This window comes from Adiantum capillus-veneris, chromosome 12 (assembly GCF_014529385.1).
Source record: "Adiantum capillus-veneris isolate H3 chromosome 12, ASM1452938v2, whole genome shotgun sequence".
In the NCBI taxonomy this organism is placed as follows: domain Eukaryota; kingdom Viridiplantae; phylum Streptophyta; class Polypodiopsida; order Polypodiales; family Pteridaceae; genus Adiantum; species Adiantum capillus-veneris.
In genome coordinates this window covers 67,842,283-67,860,232 of record NC_140942.1, presented here as the reverse complement: position 1 = coordinate 67,860,232, position 17,950 = coordinate 67,842,283, and the positions used below count along the sequence as shown (strand labels likewise).

The following is a 17,950-nucleotide window of genomic DNA, read 5'->3' as shown; positions in this document are numbered from 1 at the left end:
TCCAGTGACAGTGGTAACTTTGTAAGTCCTGAAGGAGATATCGTAGAGTAGAGTTAACCAAATAATAATCACTCCCAACGGGGTGCCGCTCCTGTAGTGCCCTTGAGAGGATCCTTGACATCATCTGTTGACGCAAAAGAGTCACCATCGGAACCAGCATGATCCAAGGTAGGTCCTGCCAGCTGTCGAAGAGGTCTAGGTGGAGGATTGACTGGTGCAGGAAGGGAGAGAGGAATAGCAGGCTCCGATGTAGAAGGCCCCTCTAAAGACCCAATAAAGCGCTCATCAAAGATAACATCACGACTCACCATGGTGGCCTTGGTAACCAGAACATGAAGGCGAAATACATTGGACTACTGGATAAGCCGACAAGATCATCTTCTTCGACTTAGGATCCAAATTCATTCGCTTCTCCTTTGGCACATGCACTAGAGGCGAACACCTGAACACGGGGAGGTGTGCCATAGAGGGCTTGCACCCATGGTAAGCCTGAAAGGGAGTCATAGAGGGAAATATAGCTAAGTGTATCGAGCACGAGCATGTACAAAGCTCCGTTGAAGGAAGGAGTGACTTGAGGGCCACAATTATCTGTGTGAACAAGTGCAAGTGGCTTTGTAGCTCAGGTTTTGCCCACGATACTCCTTGTCTAACTGACAAGTGTTGCAAACACTCGAAAAAGAGCGAAGGTTGAGAAGCCCCCCAACTAGAGACTCCCTGGATGTCTGCTGCATGTAGGAATAGCATGCCACACAGAAGAGGCTACTGCACCATATAGTTGTGAGCTTGAAGAGGACGCCATTTCACTCACCAGTCGCAAGCACTGTGCTAGTCGCAGAGTCAGAGATAGTAACCTTACCTCCTTCAAAGAGTGCATGTGCCCCCTCAGAATCAAGTGACGCCACTGATCGGACCCAAAGTACTATAATGGGGATCGGTCGAAGAACGAAAGATGGGTATTTGGCACGTACGTGAGACCGGAACCGTATGTTAATCACCAAGTGTGATGAACTGATTCTGTTAATCCATGAGAAAGTTGGTCAATCTCTCATAGGAGTCATATGGGCGGTAGCACCACTGTCCACAATCCACACTCCTCATTGAGAGGAAGTAATTGCCGCACCGGTAGGTGCGACAAGTGAGATCCCCTCTATAATCTTGGCAGTCGTCACCGCCGTGGAAGCTATGTTCTCCTTAGCTTTCTCAACCTCGTCCCTTTTCTTCTTTTGACACTCTCTCTGCTTGTGCCCTTTTTTCTTGGGATAATGGCACTCAGTGTCTTTGTTTTTCTTCTTCTTCTTGTCTACTGAAGAGGATTCGCCCGGATCAAAAGTCTGGGCCTTCTTTCCTTGTCATGTGCCTTGCCGTTAGCGACCAATGCGCCATCCGTGTCTACAGCTCCCTCTTCTCGAAACAAGAAATAGCTCTCAATCTGCATGAGCTCGAAAAGAACCTCTTCCCAGGTAGGGGGTTGGGCGTGGCGAGAGCGAATGAGACCTTGGTAATAAGAGTCAAAACGTGGAGGGAGTTTGAAGAGCAACTGCTTGGCCATGCGTCATGTGGTCACGTCACCTCCAAAGGCAACAAGGTCGTCTCAGATCTCCCCCATCTTGCGACTTAACTTCACCAAGGAGTTGAATTGGCTGTACTGCAGAAGGTAAAGCTCCGCTCTAGCCGAAGAGTCCTCACAACAGATTCTTCCTCAAGTAAGTCCGTAATGTGCTGCCCTAAGCGATGAGAATACTCCTCCACTCGTACGTTCTATAGAACCGTGTCTAAAAGGTTCAGAAGAAGAAATGTGTACACTCGCTATCATATTGACCCAAGCATCAACATCAGCTTGTATAACAGACCTCGGACTTAAAGGCCTTGGTAGGATCCCTAGGCCAGTCCCATAGTCCATTATAGGCAATGAGTGTTTTGATCTTCATCTTCTATACACTGTAGTTGGAGTTGTCGAGTTTGACTATCTCTAAGAAGACCGCAAATCCATAAGCCACTTGACCGTCCATGTCTTTGTGTTACTCCTTGCGGAAGTGTATGCCACATAATATCTTGTAGATCAAGTCGATGTGAGAGTACCATCAATCCAAAGTTGCAGTAGTCCAAGATAACTGCCAAAACGACCACCGGGTCGTGTCCTGACAAGCAAAAGATAATTCTACCACACTAGGAACAAAAGTCCAGCCTGCAATCCACCCAAGAAACAACTGCCGAGACAGGGCAGTTCTCGCACATCGAGCGGAAAGTCTCGTTCCGTTCAGTCTGTCCCGTACCGTTCCGTACGACTAATATGTTCTGTTCGGCAGTTTTTTGCCAACTGTTTCTAGCCGTTGGCCCTTTTGATTGTTGAACACATCGTTTAGGTAATTTTGACGCCCGAATTTAGGCATTTTTGTCCTCATTGTATTTCATTGTTAGGGCTCCTTGAGCTTTGGATGCTCCCCCATGTGACATTGGATGCTACTTCTCTCAAGCTCTCCCTCTCTCATCCATGCTCTCCCTCTCTCATGCTCTAGCCTCTTCCTATTTAAGCAATGCCTCTCCATGTTGTTCTCCAACACTTACAAGCTCTATATTCAAGATTCTCTACTTATCATTTTGATTTATGTAATGCTCATTCTCTCGACTCTTTACATTGTAGTATTGTACTTTGTACAAATGTCAAGTTTCTTTAAGAGTAAAGTTTAAACCCAAGAGCCTAGGCTTTAGGCTTAAAAATTATTTGTTTTTTTATTTTGAACGTACATGACATCGTCGTACATCTCAATTTTTTTTAGTTCGCTTAGTACCGCACATCTTCGAACGTGTACAAAATGTACAAGACCGTACAAGACCACCTCGTGCCGAGGTGCTGAAATCGCTGCTGTAGCACTAAAATCAGCGTGCTCTTGCGCCATCGATCAGTACAGGAGTGTTGCAGAAGTTGGTTTTGAGGATCCCTTGTGTATCTCAACCGTCTAGTGGCTGAAAAAAGAGAAAAAACAGCAAGCAACTAATGTCGAAAACAGTGTCGCGATAGAACAATGTATACCGGTGGTAGGCCACGAGGGGTCTAGGAGGTAATGGATGGGGGCACCAGGAAAGACAAGACCTGTGTTCCTTACCTCTAAATCTGGCAAAACTCAGCCCAAACCTGAAAACTCAGCAAGAGTCTGGTTAATGCCCTGACGGAAAAATTAGGCAATGAGGAGGGTAGGGGATGGAGAGGGATTGCTGAAAAACGCAGCCAATGAGCCTTTGCACTGCTAAAAACGCAAGCACCTGTGAACTCTAAGCAAAGAGGAAAAAAAGTTATTATATACCTAGATGAATCCAGGATAAGCCCAGATTCACCCTTGAAGGACAGTGCAAGGTATAGACCCATGGTAGTCACCCACAAGACAATATAACCATCAGCTCCATCATGCATAGTATTGACTAAATACCACGACATCCCAACTAACGTCGTCAGTGCCCAATAGTGGATGTAGAACTAGGTACTAACATATGCTCCCCAACACAACACACACCACACGCACGCACACGTGAGCATACATCAACACAAAGTTCAGCGTACTGAGTTTCTGTCATGACTCCGGAGATCAAGGGCAGACTCAGCGATAATGAAGCCTAGCACCTAGAGAAGCATTAAATCGAAAAAATTAGCACAAAAATGAGGTAGTTGATAGGGCATACGCACCACAAAAGATAGAAAGAATTAGCACAATATCAACTGGTCGTAACTCGGACGAAAACTTCACAATGTGAAGTCTGCATGTCCGCTATACGACTAAAAAATATACCTAGATGAATCCAGGATAAGCCCAGATTCACCCTAGAAGGACAGTGCAAGGTAGTTATTTCCTATAAACGCTAGAAGGCCAGAAAAACGCTAGAGTTGACTGCCCAAAAAATGCTGAAGGGGCTGAAAACGCTGGTGTGGATGCAGTTCTTTATGAGGAAATGCTGCAAGAGGACCTCCGTTAGCCTTGGGATGCTCAATTGCTAACGTTTAGATGCTCCCCTGCTTTTGGTGATGAAACTATGTGAGTGGCGATGGGGGGAGAGAGAGAGAAAGAGACAGCCAATACTAGAGACGGTGGCTGGCCACACTATACAGTATGTATACAAACTCTACAATATACAATAGGGTGCCCCATGGAACCCTAAATATAGGTGCACAAGGGGTGGGTCAAGCTAACAACCCAAGACCCCCTCATAAAATCCCACGACCTCAATATCGGGATAGATGACATAATTGGGGCGCCCAAATAAGATCTGGGCCACCGAACAAAAACAGAACCAGTGATAAATACAATCAGATGGGTGGCCAACCAAGGGACAACTAGCTGTACAATAGAAGTGAGAGCAGCCAGGATGTAACTCTAACAAGTGGAACATAGACTTAGTCCTAGAGGACCTACGAATGCAAGACGAGGAGTTCTCTTATCAAGAGGGTGACAGATGTGATCACACACCCCTGTAGATATTCTGATGCTTTAAGATCCTGAAAAGAAATACTAGCAAAACTGATTGAAAAGGCAAATGTGCTCACCTCATTTAGGGTCTTGCCCGCCCTAGATAATACCTCCTCGAGGTGCTCCACATTGAGCACCACAGTCAATATCTACAAAACCAATCACATTCCCAAAAATATTAGATTATATGAAGAGGAGGTACATAACCATTTAATTTTTAAAGAATGTGTCCCTGATTTTTTTTTACATTTACTTGACCCATCACAAATGTCGTCCACCCGTCCAAGCGAGAGACGTAGAATCTACCATGGTATTTATGACCATGGTACAAGTCTCTAAGCAGGCGTTTCACATGAAACCGACATCCTTGCGAAAGAGAATACATTTATCAATAAAGGGACCAAAAGAAAAATCCAATAAAAAAAAGACAATATCAAAAACTTACCTGAAACAGGCAGAAACTCCCGTCTACAGTTCCTATGGAAAGACTGTAGGACTCTCTGGTAAGAACACTTGTTCTTTTCTTCTTCCATTATAGACCACTCATAAAATCTCCTTGCGTCACCTCGTGTGTAAGGCTTTCTCTATTCAATGATACAATTAGTTTTGAAGTGTCAAAGAGTGCAACAGAAAGGAAATAAACTGATACAAACACACACAAGCACAAAAGAAAACACAACCACAAGAGCACGATCTCAAACCGACGCAGATATTAAACTCCCAACATGCAAAGCACATCTTTAGGGGGTGCATTGGTAGGCAAACATGGAGGGTAAAACGATAGTACACAAGGGGAGGGGGGGGGGGGGGAAAGGAGGGGGGTTGGAGAGAGAGAGAGAGAGAGAGTGTCACAAACTACTGACGTGGCAACCTGCAGGACCCCAAAAATTCGCCGACAGGATGACGTGACAGTCTCCGAAAAATGCGCCGCCATTTGCACTGATCAGCTGACATGTGGCAGCTGTATGGACGTCGCAAATCACATGCTGATATTGCAAAATTACATGGATTTTCGTAAACTGCACTGGCTACTTTTTTGCTGTTTTTGGAGAAACCCTAATTCTGCTGAAACCCTAACCCTAAAATCAAAAACCCTAATTCTGTCTCAAAACCTAACCCTAAAATTAGAAACCCTAATTCTGCCCGAAAACCTAACCCTAAAATGAAAAAACCTAACCCTAACCCTAGCCCTGATTTGCTGACGTGGTGGGCTAACACGTGGCGGGCTGTACGGACACCAACACGATTTACGAAAAGCTGGAAGCTTTTGGCATTGCTTTTTGGACCAGGAGCTTTTGAGTTTTGAAGGCTTTTCACTGTAATTGCTTTTTAGGCCAAGGGCTTTTAAATATGAGGTTAGGGCTCATTCTTTGGCATGCTTCCTGGAGAAGGTGCAGAGTCTGGAGTACCGGCTTGTACTGTGTTGATGCAATATAAAGAAATACTAAAAGGGGCGCAAAGGTTTGGGGCCAATACTCTCTAGGGTAAAATTCTGCCACTCCATGTCGCGTGTCATCTCTCTCTATTTCAGTTCAGTTGTTATTTGAACTGCTTAAAGTTGTTCAATCTATTCTTTTCTATTGGCACGTGGTGCCCGCCTTGTGAAAGTGGTATCAGAGCATCAGGCGTGTGCTTTTCTGAAAGCATACCGGTCCCACAAAAGAGCAGAGAGAGCAAACCAGAGACTTCTGGAATATATTCTAGGTATCTTCGCCCTCTTCGCCCTCCATATATTCGAGCCCTCCAACGGACTTATTAGCCACTCCCACCCTTACTTCATCGCACATCGGGCGCGCTCCCGTCTTCACCGCTCATGTCTTATAGGGCATAAGCCAATTAAGATCACTTGCAAGAGAAGGATCCAAATTTGTTTCTAGTCACTGTTTTTCTCAGAAGTAGTGCCATGCAGATGTTATGTCTACAGCTACGAAGCAACATACTCCCAAGTACTTGGCAAGCTTTTGCCCGAAGTTATATGGTTTCTGACATCTTCCTTCGGAGTGCAACTTCTGGCAGAGTGGGGTATCGTGAAATGCTTGCCATGAAAACCCTAGCAGATTATATCTTGAAATTTCTCGACATCTCTCAGTACACGTCTCTTCACGAGCAGATGACCTTGGAGGTTTAGTGCGATTGCTATCTTGGGACTACCATCCCCGCCAAAGCAACACTGTTTGTCCAAGAGCTGACGGACCATGCTGTGCAGGTTTCAAGATAGAAAGTCAGTTGACTTTTCGAGCTCGACTTATGGCGAGATTGCTTTTTAACTTTGAGTTCTGTTTGATCTTGTTTGGTGATCCTGTTTGGAATTTGTTTGAAATGGATGGTATCTGTTTTGAACCTGTTTGGGTGCTAATTTGAATTGTTTGACTCTGGTTTGATATTGGTTTCAATGATTGGTGATTTTATTCCCAGGTGGAGACGTGAGAAATACTGCTTTGGTATTGTTTAAACCTCGGAACGACGCAGGCAGATGCCCGGAGAGCGTTTCGTTGTATGTTTGAAAACCTCCGAACAATGCAAGCCGATGCCTGGGGAGCGTTTGGTTGTATGCTTGTAAAATAATTGTTGTTGTGACTCTCGGCCCAGACCTGGATGGTTATGCGGGAGGAGTATTAAGAAGTCTGAGCAGTGGTTACTCTCAGTACCTCCAAACGATGCAGGCTGCGGTCTAGGGGGCGTTTGGTTGTAAAAGACCTCTATATATCCCGGCCCGGACCTTTTTAGGTTATGCGAGATGAGTGATGAGGGAGTCGTTGAATATCTCCCAGCACGGACCTTGTTAGGTTATACGGGAGGAGTGTTCATCGACGGCTTTATGTTTCTATAGTCTTGTAACATGCATATGTAAGCATTTGTGTTGCATTGTGATGTGCCAACCACTGAATATTCCTAATTGGATGAGATTGCCTGGGTATGTAATTTTAGTGCATCGACACCTGTGGAAGATGAGTACGGTCTGGGTATGATGGCTAATTTTACTACGCCGGAATATCAATAGTTCCGATCTGGACGAAAGGAAAAGCTAACTCCTCGATCAAATTAGCCGAAAGGAGAAGCTAACTCCTTGATCAAAAGAGCAGAAAGGAGAAGCTAACTCCTTAATAAAAAGAGCAAACTGATTGTCCCTCGGAATGACCCTCGAAAATTTTTGAGCTAACTAGAGTTGTTTCGCAAGTATGCTCCAATCGAGGACGATTACTCTCTTTCAAGGGGAGATGTAACAAACTGCTGACGTGTCGACCTACTGTAGAACGGAGCTACCGGACGAGGGGCCTAAACCCTAAGAAGAAAGAAGAAGTGTCACATAGTGATAACGTGGTTGCCCAAGAGCAGAAACCCTAACTGTTGAAACCCTAATTTTGAAAACCCTAACCCTAAAACTTGCAAACCCTGAGCATGCGAAAACCCTGAGTGCTACTGAACACCCAGATTTTGGTAACCCTAACCCTAAAACCTGCAAACCCTAAAAATTGCCAAAAACCCTAAAAACAGCCCTAACCCTAACCCTAAAACGGCAACGGAGCTGTTTTTCCGTGATGATAACGTGGCAGAATTTCTGTAAAGTGCGGCGGTTTTTCAGCTTTTGGCGTCAGCTTTTTCTTACGCAATTGGAGAAGAGAGAGAGAGAGAGAGAGAGAGAGAGAGAGAGAGAGAGAGAGAGAGAGAGAATATTGTTGCTCTACGCAATTGCCAGGGGGGAGAGAGAGAGAGAGAGAGAGAGAGAGAGAGAGAGAGAGAGAATTGGATTGCTTTATTTTTACAACTCAAGAGAGCTTGCGAGAGAAGAGCTTTTGCTTTTATTTTAGGCTTTTGATTTTGAAGCTTTTGGGGCTCTGCTTAAATATGTGGTTTGGGCACACACTCTACAGAGCATCTGGACGCAGAGTCTAAGAGTGAAACCCTAACCACTCTCTTGTACTTTGAACCGATTAATACATAAAGAAATACCGAAAGGGACGCCAATCTTTGGGGCCAATATCTTTAGTCACGGAACTCTGTCGCGCCAGTGCAAATCTATTGTGAATTGTGAACTGTTTTGAAGTGGTTATTTGGTGCTATCATGATTGATTCTTGACTTGGAGTGTCCAAATCGGTTACAGTGGTATAAGAGCACGGCCGATTTCTCTTCTACGTGAAATCCGATCCCAAATTTTTTTCCGCGGCACCTATGGCTTCAGGCAAAGATCAGTCGACTCCCTCTGCATCCCGAGATGCGGGAGGGGATCACAACGAAGATTCACACGAAGAGTATGGCCCGCCTCGGCCTACTCTGACAGAGCGTTAAGAGATGGAGCATCAACGATTGATCTGCGATGAAACAAAGACGATGCTCACTTTGCTATATGAGCGAGACCTCTTCTGATGAAGTGCATACGTAGTGGCAAAAGACCACAAAACCACCCCCCAAATTTGCTCTCAAGAAACCTCCTACCCCAGTAAGTATACAGAGAAAGAATTAGAAGAGGTGGTTGATGCAAGAATTGCTCAGCTTTTTGACGCGCAAAAGAAAGCCGAAAAGCATGGCAAAAAGCAGAAGAAAGGCACTGACTTCCCCGGTTATTTGGGTCGTCAGTCGACATTTGATAAATCAAAGAAACAGAAGAAGCGTGTTCGATTTTAAGAAATACCCAGTTCTTCTTCTTCTTCTTCTTACAGTTCTTCTAGCTCTTCAGATTCAAGCGAAGAAGACAGAAAAGGCAAAAAGCGAAGCAAGAAACAATGCTTCGGAAAGGGCAAGAAAAAGGCAAAGAAGTCTAAATCTCGCCCAGTGAGTGACAGTTCATTTACAGATAATTCAGACTCTGATGATGGCAGCTTTTATGCGAACAAGAAGAATTTTTATAGTATGACTTTCTGGAAGATAAAAACAAGAAAGTCTGAGAGTTTAAGGAAGGTGGACAGTTGATCAAATTTGACACTTTTTCAGGATACAAAGATGCTTCGAAGGCTTTGTCTTTTATACAGCAGTTTGACATCGCTTTCGCGCGAGGACGCTACTCAGAGCACTCCAAGATTCGGAGAGCTGCCTCTTATTTTACGGGGAATGCTCGAACTTGGTGGTCCACGCTTGTTTTAAACAGGACTGTGCCAATTAAATGGCTGAAGTTTAAGAAGCTTTTTATTTCTTCTTGGTTGACGCAAGAGTATAAACGCGATATACGAGCTGCTTGAAACTATCTTCGGATGACCAAGAGAGATATAGTGGATGCTTACTGTGAGAGATTCTGGAGCTCTTTTCTACCCGCCTCTTCATTCAAGAAGATCTTGTTCAGAGAATAGATTGAGCGGTTTACCTTGGGTCTACGTACAGAGATCCGAGATCACTGCTTGGAACAGACGTCAGCTTCTGTTCAGGAGTTGATGAGTCATGTGAAGCAGGGCTTCCCCATTCACTCTGGCAGTCTGACCTACCCCACAGATGAGATCATGACACAACGAGCCAAACAGACTTCAGCAAATGAAAGTAGAAAGAGAAAGAGCAACCCAAAAAAGAAGGATGGACGACCCAAGCTTACTCCTGAGGAGAGAGCTCGCTTCATCAGGGAGGGGAAGTGCTTTGGATGCGGGGAACATGGACATACCTCCGTGAAGTGCCCTAACAAGCCACCGAATGAACAAGATGAAGAAAGGCCAAAAACTTCTAAAGCAGCTGAGAGACGTTGCAGAAAAGGCAGATAAAAAGCACAACTGGTACCACATGGCGTGGGACCTGAACCGAATCAAACGAATGAAAGTACAAACTTTGTCACTTTTAGGGCAAAGTGAAGGATCATGAAGCTCTTTCGAAGGAGCCAAGGCCAACTTCTTTCCACTTGGAATTGGCGGCTCGATTTGGAACTACGCTCGACAAGCTGAGAACACAAGCGGAGGTAGTTCGAGTGGCACCCGGACAGGATGTTGCCATTACAACGAGCATTGGCAAACTTCATTTGCAATGACAGGGGTGTTCAGGGCACGCGAGTGACGTTCTACTCGAAATCCGACTACTGAGCTGAGAAAGCGACTTTGACTAATGAAGGGCTAAGAGATTGTACTTGATGAACTTTACTCATTCTTTTGGGAGAGAACTGAACGATGGATAAAGGTCGAATACGTTTTGACCTGAACAAAAGAAATACCGAAAGGGGCGCCAGTATTTGGGGCCAATACCTCTAGGCATGGAACTCCGCAAAGCCAGTGCAAATCTATTGTGAACTGTGGACTGTTTTGAAGTGGTTATTTGGTGCTATTGTGATTGATTCTTGACTAGGAGTGTCCAAGTCTGTTACAGACATTCAATTTGCTCTTTTTGGTAAGGAGTTAGCTTCTCCTTTCTGCTCTTTTGATCAAGGAGTTAGCTTCTCCTTTCGGTTGTTTTGATCAAGGAGTCAACTTCTCCTTTCTACTCTTTTGATCAAGGAGTTAGCTTCTCCTTTCGTCCAGATCGAAACTCTTCATATTCCGGCATAGTAAAATTAGCCATCACACCCATACCGTACTGATCTTCCACGAGTGTCTTGCTGCACAAAAATTACATACCCAGGCAATCTCATCCAATTAGGAATATTCAGTAATTGGCACATCACAATGCAACACAAATGCTTACATATGCATGTTACAAGACACAACAAACAGCGCCGCTGAGCACACCCCCGAGACAAACGGTCTGCCGTATGAAGCTATTCAATGACTACCTCGTCACTCCCCCCACAAATAACCTAAAAAGGTCCGGGCCATGAGCTCAAAGGACTGTACAACCAAACCATCCCCAGACCACAGTCTGCGTGACTCGAAGGTTTGAGCATACAACCAAACGCTTCCCAGGCATCGGCCTGTGTCGTTCGGAGGTTTTCAAACACACAACGAAAAGCTCCCCAACCATCGGCCTGCATCGTTCCGAGGTTCAAACAATACAAAAATAGTATTTCTCACTTCTCCACCCGGAAGGAAAATGACCAATCAATGAAACCGGTATTAAAACCAGAGTCAAACATTTCAAATCAGCACCCAGACAGGTTCAAAATAGTAACCATCCATTTCAAATAAATTCCAACAGGATCAGCAAACAAGATCAAACAGAACTCAAACTTAAAAAAAAGCAATCTCGACAACAGTCAAGCTCGAAAAGTCGACTGACTTCCATCCTAGAACCTGCACCAAAAATTAGGGTTAGGTTCATTCTGTAACGTCGTAGCCGAGCACAGCATGGTCCATCAGCTCTAGGACAGACAGTGTTTCTTTGGCGGAGATGGTAGTCCCAAGATAGCAATCGCACTGGACCTCCAAGGTCATCTGCTCGTGAAGAGACATCTATTGAGAGATGTTGAAAAATTTCAAGTTATAATTTGCTAGGGTTTCCATGCAAGCATTTTAGGATACCCCACTCTGCCAAAAGTTGCACTCCAAAGGAAGACGTCAAACCATATAACTTAGGGCAATTTTTTTTTTTCTTGAAAGCTTGCCAAGTACTTGGAGTATGTTGCTCGCTAGCTATAGACATCAACATCTGCATCGCACTGCTTTTGAGAAAAACAGTGACTTGAAACAAATCTGGACCCTTCTCTTGCAAGTGATCTTAATTGGCTTATGCCCTTTAAGACATGAGCGGTGAAGACGGGAGCGCGCCCGATACGCAATGAAGTAAGGGTGGGAGTCGCTAATAGAAAAGAGCAGACTGAACAGACTTTTAACACTTCATTAACAATTGGATTGAGAGAGAGAGAGAGAGAGAGAGAGAGAGAGAGAGAGAGAGAGAGACGACACGCGACACGGAGTGGCGGAATTCCACCCCAGAGAGTATTGGCCCCAAACCTTGGCGCCCCTTTCGGTATTTCTTTATATTACATCAACCCAGTACAAGCCGGTACTCCAGACTCTGCACCTTCTCCAGGAAGCATACCAGAGAATGAGCCATAACCTCATATTTAAAGGCCCTTGGCCTAAAAAGCAATTACAGCGAAAAGCCTTCAAACTCAAAAAGCATCTAGTCCAAAAGCAAAGCCAAAAAGCTACCATCGTAATTTATGAAAATCCGTACAGCCTGCCACGTCATCAGCCAGCGCAAAACACGGAATTCCGTACAGCTTACAATTTTTGGAAATATGCCACGTCATCAGTTTTTGTGTGTGTGCGGGTCCTGCTTTATTTTAATCCTTTATGTCACTTGCGGCCCCATCGAACGGGGTCCCCATAAATTGGTAGGACTTCTTCTGTTACTTGCTCTTCTTAGGGTTTAGGCCCCTCGGCCGGCATCTGTAAGTTGGCTCCATTCTCCAAGGCTATGAACGTCAGCAGTTGTTACATGGAGCGTTGATTCTCTTGGCCGTGACTCAAGAAGGACGTGACGATTTTGTATGCAATTGCTTAGTATGCGAGAAGGTCAAGTTTGACAGGCATAATGCACAGGGATTGTTACAGCCTTTACCAATTCCCACCACCCCTAGGAAAGTACTGTTGTCACAAGACGAGTACCACATGCGAATAGAAAAGAACAGACTGAACAGACTTTTAGCACTTCAATAACAATTGAACTGAAAGAGAGAGACGACAAGCGACACGGAGTGGCGGAATTCCACCCCAGAGAGTAGTTCCTGAATCTATAGGGCTACTTGCCCTTTGAATCGGACAAGATTTCTCACGTAAAACCTCTCCGAATTTACGTGTACCTGCGGGAGATTAGCCACTAGCTAATCCAGTACCTGTGCAAGAGGCTCTTGCCTCGGCAATCCCGCATGAACCCACACAACTGTACATCAGTCAAATGAAAATCCCTCTTGTGGGGCATCCTATAACTGCACGTAAGGGAGAGAGAGAGCAGTGTGTAGCGTGCAAGGCATCACTCCTAGCACCACACTGTACATGAGAGGAAAAGAAACCACTCCATAGCTCTTAACCTATCACCAAAAACCAAAATGAGGCCTCTCCCGGTATAAAATTCAGCGCCCATTTTTCTGAATGGGGCAAGTGTATGAAAATCTGCCACTTGGCGCAATTACAAGCTTTTGCCCGTTTCGGGGTTGCCGCCTAAAAATCTCCCGACTGGTTGCCTAGTTGACTTCGCGGCAGAGTTGTAAAACGTTCGCCTAGTCGTGCCGGAGGTAATAACACGAACACATTTCACGGCCCAAAATAGCAATTCCCTAAATTTTAGGAGATGCTTCCGTTGGGCTCCCACTGGTCATCTGACCATCTATCCTCATTGGGACCGCATCCAAAAGTGCAATGTGGCCCAACTGTCGGATACTTTCTGTTGGTGATCCCACCTTGACTTTATGCCTTTATTGAGTTCATTTCCTAGTATCCATCAACTTGCTAAGTGCGACAAGGGTACCTACATGATCTTGCTATGAGCCTAGATATCCACTCACTATATGAATTCCAGTTACGATCACTTCCTGTCTGCAGGTGAAACTACCGTTCACATTGGCCATACAATGTCCGACCGTTTGCTATTTCAAAAAGAGGGTCTCAAAAAAAAAACAAAAATCATCTGCAGCACGCTGAATTCTCTGTTTTCTGCTCCGAAAAGGCGCCAGATAACCTCTACAGCGGTCCCCTCGCATCCCCGAACCTCCTGTGAGTATTAGGGACCGTTTAGGGCCGAAACCCTAGACCTGCAGAAATACACAACAGGCTGTAATTCCCTGTTTTGGGCTCCGTTTTGCGTGCCGGTCGCATCTGTAGCAAGTCCTCAAGCTCCCGCACCTGTAGGGCTACTTGCCCTTTGAATCGGACGAGATTTCTCACGTGAACCTCTCCAAATTCACCTGTACCTGCGGGGGATTAGCCACTAGCTAATCAAGTACCTGTGCAAGAGGCTCTTGCCTCAGGAATCGCGCATGAACCCACACAACTGTACATTAGCCAAATGATAAGCCCTCTTGTGGGGCAATGGGCATCACATAACTGCACGTAAGGAAGAGAGAGAGAGCAATGTGTAGCGTGCAGGGCATCACTCCTAGCACCACATTGTGCATGAGAGGGAAAGAAAGCACTCCATAGCTCTTAATCTGTGACCAAAAACCAAAATGAGGCCTCTCCTAGCAGAAAATTCAGCGCCCATTTTTCTGAATGGGGCAACTGCATGAAAATCTGCCACTTGGAACAATTACAAGTTTTTGCCTGTTTCGAGGTTGCCGCCTAAAAATCTCCCGATTGGTTGCCTAGTTGACTTCGCGGCAGAGTTGTAAAATGTTCCCCTAGTCATACCAGAGGTAATGACGCGAACACATTTCACGGCCCAAAATAACAGTTTCCTAAATTTTAGGAGATGCTTCCGTTGGGCTCCCACTGGTCATCTGACCATCTATCCTCATTGGGACCGCATCCAAAAGTGCAATGTGGCTCAACTGTCGGATACTTTCTGTTGGTGATCCCACCTTGACTTTATGCCTTTATTGAGTTCACTTCCTAGTATCCATCAACTTGCTACGTGCGACGGGGGTACCTACATGATCTTGCTTTGAGCCTAGACATCCTCTCACTATACGAATTCAAGTGCCGACCACTTCCCGTCTGTGGATGAAACTACCGTTCACATTGGCCATACAATGTCCGACCGTTTGCTATTTCAAAAAGAGGGTCTCAAAAATAAACACAAATCATTGGCAAGAAAACAAGAACTACGGTTAGCAGTTGCCACGTCCTCGTGACATAGTTAAGAGCTTCCACGTCCCTGTGACATACCCCCATTGCCGGGATTGGAACCCGGGTCGCCTAGGTGAAAGCCAGGTATCCTAATCGGACTAGACGACAATGGCACCTTGAAACCGGCCTGTGGGGCTACCTGCGACGGGAACTAATACTTAAGCACACACGGCTCGGAATCTAGAATGCTCCGAGCATACGCCGACAACCTGTAGGCCCCAAAATTGGCGCCCCTTTCGGTATTTCTTTATTCCTTGACAGAGGAAATAAAACCTGTGATTTCCTACGAGCTGTCCCGCAAATTCCGGGCTGAAATCCACCTGTTCTGGCCCGATTTCGGCAACATAACTGTACTAGGACACTTCATAGTCAGTATCCCCACGCAATCAATGACTTTCCTGATGCATACGAACACTTTGTAACACCTGGCGAGAATCTGCAGCACGCTGAACTCCCTGTTTTCTGCCCCCAAAATGCGCCAAATCACCTCTACAGTGGTCCCCTCGCGTCTCTGAGCCTCCTGGGGGTATTAGGGACTGTTTAGGGCCGAAACCCCAAACTTGCAAAAATACACAGCAAGTCTATTATTCCCTGTTCAAGGCTGTAATTCCCTGGTTTGGGCTCCGTTTCGCGTGCCGGTCCCATCTGGAGCAAGTCCTGGAGCTCCCGCACCTATAGGGCTACTCGCCCTTTGAATCGGACGAGATTTCTCACGTGAAACCTCTCCGAATTCACCTATACCTGCGGGGGATTAGCCACTAGCTGATCCCGTACCTGTGCAAGAGTCTCTTGCCTCGGCAATCACGCATGAACCCACACAACTGTACACCAGTCAAATGAAGTGGGGCATCACATAACTACACGTAAGGGAGAGAGAGAGAGCAGTGTGTAGCATGCAGGGCATCACTCCTAGCACCACACTGTACATGAGAGGGAAAGAAAGCACTCAATAGCTCTTAACCTGTCACCAAAAACCAAAATGAGGACTCTCCCGACATAAAATTCAGCGCCCATTTTTCTGAATGGGGCAAGTGCATGAAAATCTGCCACTTGGCGCAATTACAAGCTTTTGCCCGTTTCGGGGTTGCCGCCTAAAAATCTCCCGACTGGTTGCCTAGTTGACTTCGCGGCAGAGTTGTAAAATGTTCACCTAGTCGTACCGGACGTAATAACACGAACACATTTCACGGCCCAAAATAGCAATTCCCTAAATTTTAGGAGATGCTTCCGTTGGGCTCCCACTGGTCATCTGACCATCTATCTCATTGGGACCGCATCCAAAAGTGCAATGTGGCCCAATTGTCGGATACTTTCTGTTGGTGATCTCACCTTGACTTTATGCCTTTATTGAGTTCACTTCCTAGTATCCATCCACTTGCTACGTGCGACGGAGGTACCTACTCTGAGCCTAAACATCCTCTCACTATACGAATTCCTGTGCCGACCACTTCACATCTGTGGGTGAAACTACCGTTCACATTGGCCATACAATGTCCGACCGTTTGCTATTTCAAAAAGAGGGTCTCAAAAATAAAACACAAATCATTGGAAAGAAAACAACAACTAAGGTTAGCAGTTGCCACGTCCTCGTGACATACCCCCATTGCTGGGATTGGAACCGGGGTCACCTGGGTGAAAGCTAGGTATCCTAACCGGACTAGACGACAATAGAACCTTGAAACCGGTGCGTGGGGCAGTAGGCTTTGGCTTTCACCCGAAATTCTTTACTTTAGACACACACACAAAAGACGTGCAAAGGAAACTTGCGACGGGAACTAACACTTTCGCACACATGGCTCGAAAGCTAGAATGCTCCGAGCAGACGCCCACAACCTGTAGGCCCCAAAATTGGCGCCCCTTAATTCTTTAACAGAGAGAATAAAACCTGTGATTTCCTACGAGCTGATCCCCACGCAATCGATGACTTTCCCGACGCATACAGACACTTTGTAAAACCTCGCCAGAATCTGTTTTCTGCCCCGAAAATGCGCCAGATCACCTCTACAGCGGTCTCCTCGCGTCCCCGAACCTCCTGGGGGTATTAGGGGCCTTTTAGGACCGAAACCCTAAACCTGCAAAAAAACACAGCAGGCTGTAATTTCCCTGTTTTGGGCTCCGTTTCGCATGCCGGTCGCATCTGTAGCAAGTCCTCCAGCTCCCGCACCTGTAGGGCTACTTGCCCTTTGAATCGGACGAGATTTCTCACGTGCTAATCCAGTACCTATAACAAATTGCTGACGTAACAAAGCCTAAAGAATAGAGCCCACTTACAGAACAACAAGTAACAGAATAAGTCCACCCAACTTATGGGGACCCCGTTCGATGGGGCCCCAAGTGACATAAAGGATTAAAAAAACGCAGGACCCACACACACGCAAACAAAAAAAAAAAAAAAACTGATGACATGGCAGATTTTCCGAAAATTGCACTGGCATGATGATGTGGTAGGCTGTGCGGATTCCCGCGTTTTGCGCTGGCAGATGACGTGGCAGGCTGTACGGATTATCGTGATTTACACTAGCAGCTTTTTGGCTTTGCTTTTGGACCAGATCCTTTTGAGTTTGAAGGCTTTTCATTGTAATTGCTTTCTAGGCCAAGGGCCTTTAAATATGAGGTTAGGGCTCATTCTCTGGCATGCTTCCTCGAGAAGGTACAGAATCTGGAGTACCGGCTTGTACTGTGTTGCTGCAATATAAAGAAATACCGAAAGGGGCGCCAAGGTTTGGGGCCAATACTCTCTAGGGTGGAATTCCGCCACTCCGTGTCACGTGTCCTCTCTCTCTCTCTCTCTCTCTCTCTCTCTCTCTCTCTCTCTCTCTCTCTCTCTCTCTCTCTCTCTCTCTCTCTCTCTCTCTCTCTCTCTC

At 45.8% G+C, this 17,950-nt stretch overlaps 1 protein-coding gene across 5 annotated transcripts in view; it reads right to left on the bottom strand.

The window, feature by feature from the left end:
• The window catches only part of LOC147445873 (uncharacterized), a 72,811-nt gene that overhangs the window by 22,713 nt on the left and 32,148 nt on the right, over positions 1 to 17,950 (bottom strand). The window contains exons 2-5 of one of the 5 annotated variants that reach the window (XM_086525229.1): positions 4,903 to 5,041; positions 4,705 to 4,823; positions 4,568 to 4,606; positions 4,385 to 4,486 (exon numbers count right to left, since the gene is read on the bottom strand). The exons of 1 other annotated variant lie outside the window; for it this stretch is intronic. In XM_086525229.1, the coding sequence (XP_086381355.1) occupies positions 4,400 to 4,486; positions 4,568 to 4,606; positions 4,705 to 4,823; positions 4,903 to 5,041 (384 nt within the window). In that variant the 3' untranslated portion in view covers positions 4,385 to 4,399. Of the gene's footprint in view, positions 1 to 4,384; positions 4,487 to 4,534; positions 4,607 to 4,704; positions 4,824 to 4,902; positions 5,042 to 17,950 lie in introns of those variants that run through there. 3 more of the 5 variants (XR_015189810.1, XR_015189809.1, XR_015189812.1) reach the window with 3 other exon arrangements.